Below are 2,650 nucleotides of genomic sequence, written 5' to 3'. Positions count from 1 at the left end.
AATCCGCCTGCCAACGCAGGGGACACAGGTTCGAGCCCAGGTCCGGGAAGATCCCACTTGCTGCAGAGCAACTAAGCCCATGTGCCACAACTACTGAGCCTGAGCTCTAGAGCCCGTGAGCCACAACTCTTGAGCTCTTGTGCCACAACTACTGAAGCCCACGTGCCTAGAGCCCATGCTCCGCAACAAAAGAAGCCACCGCAATGAGAAGCCCGTGCACCGCAACGAAGAATAGCCCCTGCTCGCTGCAACTAGAGAAAGCCCGCACGCAGCAACAATGACCCAACGCAGCCAAATAAATAAATAAAAATAAAAAATCTATGGCCATTCTGCAGCCAGTGATATTTTTCATTTAGGAAATCCAGACCCAGTGGCAGAGCTCTGTCCTGCACAGGATGCCTGGAATTAGATTTGTTACAACAGAAGCAGCAGTGGTTCATCCCTGGGTATGCACTGATCAGCAAATGATAAAACAAAGGGCTCATTGCATAGGTGGACCATGTCCTAATCTGTGCGTTTCTTCATGTCCTAGATTCAGAACCCTCCTTGTTCTGCTAGCCCCACCCACAGGGGCTGCTCTATATCTCCAGACCCAAGAACTGGGGGGATACCAGCTGCCCCTGAGCGCCAGGCCCACCAGCTGGATCTGTTCTCACAGGAGCCACAGCAGAGATACTGGGTAAGACAATGAGCCCCAGAGCTGGAACAGGAGAGACAGCAATGAAGCAGCAACTGGGGGAGCGGTGAGCTGAAGTTAGTGCCCGGGACACATGACAGACTTTGGGGAGCGGAGGGGAAAGGAGCTAGAACCACAGTGACAGCAGGGGGCCTGCAGGGTGAGTGAGGAGGGAGTGTGTTATTTGTGGGCCGGGATACAGAAGATACCCTTCTTTTCACAGGAAACATGGTTCCAAGACAGCAGAATGCCCAGCTTCCTCTCTTTTTGCTGCTGGGGCTCTTGGGAGTGGTGATCTCACTCCACGCCCAATTAACCCCGGCTCAGAGGTTTCAGATTCAGCACCTAAATATGCCCCACCGTCGATGCGATGATGCAATGCGGGTGGTTAACCGTTACAGAAGGGCATGCAAAGGTGAAAATACTTTTCTCCACACAACGTTTGCTGCCGTAGCTCGTGTTTGTCACACCAGAAATGTAACCTGCCCTAGATCACGCAGGACGAATTGTCATAGAAGCCCACATCGAGTGCCTGTAACCTACTGCAACCTCAGAAGAAAGGCAAACGATTATAGGAACTGCCGTTATAGACAGAGAAGTAATCGGACGATCTACATCATTGCGTGTGGAAACAGATTACCACAGGACAATGCCAGGTACCCCCTGGTTCCAGTTCACTTGGATGACATCGTCTAAACTCTGGGCCAAAACTTTGGGCCATGCTCATTTGCCAAGCGCCACAGTCCTGTCCCACCATCCGCCCCAGAGATCAGCATCAGTCCTCATCTCACCAGCCTCCAGGTCCCTTTAAGCTTTGCTCAGCTGAAGCTCCTTGTGCACGCACAGTAAACTTTACAGAATTACCTACAAGGCTCCATGTGTCTGTTTGTGCTCTTCTGTCATGTAGTTACATTCTCGTCTAGAGGCTTTTCCCCTTCTTCTAATCTGAGATTTGTGGGAAATCGACGTGAGGATAAGAGGCTCCTTGTGTCATGAAGTTGTGCAGACTTTTCCTTCTCTCTGCTTTAGGCCAGGAAGCTGCGGCTTCCACTCACAGCGGCCTATTTCATTACCAGGAGGCAAAGAGCCCCCAGTAAGTAGAAACAAATGTATTTGATTCTGATTTAAGAACCATGCATTTTATGATAAAGAGAACGATACGGTGTAAAAACAAAAAGAAAGGGGAAAATGCCGTAATTGTGATAAGACCAAAAGAAAGAAGCAAATTTTAGCCGCATAGATTTGTTTTTAAATAAGCATATCAAATCTTCAGATATTAATGGTTATCCTAGGGGTGGATCCAGAGTTTGAGTCTAATGTGGAATGAGACAAATTGTTCAGGTAGTATATGGACAGATTCCAGTACTACCTGGAGAAGAGGTGAAACTCTTTCCTGGCGATTTCTGTGTCCTGGAGAAGGGAGCAGCTGGTCATCTGGTAGCAGAAGGTAAGGAAGGAGACATGGAATTGGGATCTCTCCCGAGGATGAATCAGTGGCTTGTTCACATTCAGGTCAGGAAGGGGCACAGGTTCCAGGATTACAGAAATGTAGACAGACAGAAAAGGGGGCGGATAATGAAAGCCCCTACTCTGCCTCCATCACAAGGCTGCACTCAGGAATCAGTGAGGAACAGGAAGGGAAAGCTCTTTGTAAACTGTGGTCAGATGCAGCATTCAAGTGATTGTTCGGGGAAAAGGGCGGGTCTTTTGCAGCACCTGACTCAGAACAGAAGGCAGGTAGCATGTCATTAAATCTGTACCTCTGTCCTTGAGTCTGGGACTCCTGACCTCCTATTTTTCAGCTCCTCTTCCAGGCCCAGATACATGGCAATTTCCATTCCTCCCCCCCCTCCATATGGTCAGTCATTCTTGCTCTTGGTAGTACTATATACGGCATCTGCACTTGAGCATATTCTCTGGAGAAGCCACTGGAGGATTTGTTCTTCCAGGCAGGTCTGTTGACTCAAGCTATTG

General features: G+C 49.1%; 1 protein-coding gene across 1 annotated transcript; it reads left to right on the top strand.

Moving 5' to 3' along the window:
- Positions 1-904: 904 nt before the first annotated feature.
- On the top strand, positions 905-1,372 carry LOC307182050 (eosinophil cationic protein-like; the record flags this gene model as incomplete). The annotated part of the gene is made up of 1 exon (XM_079913153.1): positions 905-1,372. The coding sequence occupies one exon, from the start codon at positions 905-907 to the stop codon at positions 1,370-1,372; it is 468 nt and encodes a 155-aa protein (XP_079769279.1).
- Positions 1,373-2,650: the final 1,278 nt, after the last annotated feature.

Source organism: Stenella coeruleoalba, assembly GCF_951394435.1.
Source record: "Stenella coeruleoalba genome assembly, chromosome: 2".
Lineage (NCBI taxonomy): Eukaryota > Metazoa > Chordata > Mammalia > Artiodactyla > Delphinidae > Stenella > Stenella coeruleoalba.
Note: the sequence above shows the minus strand (reverse complement) of the source record. Positions and strands in the feature narration are given on the sequence as shown.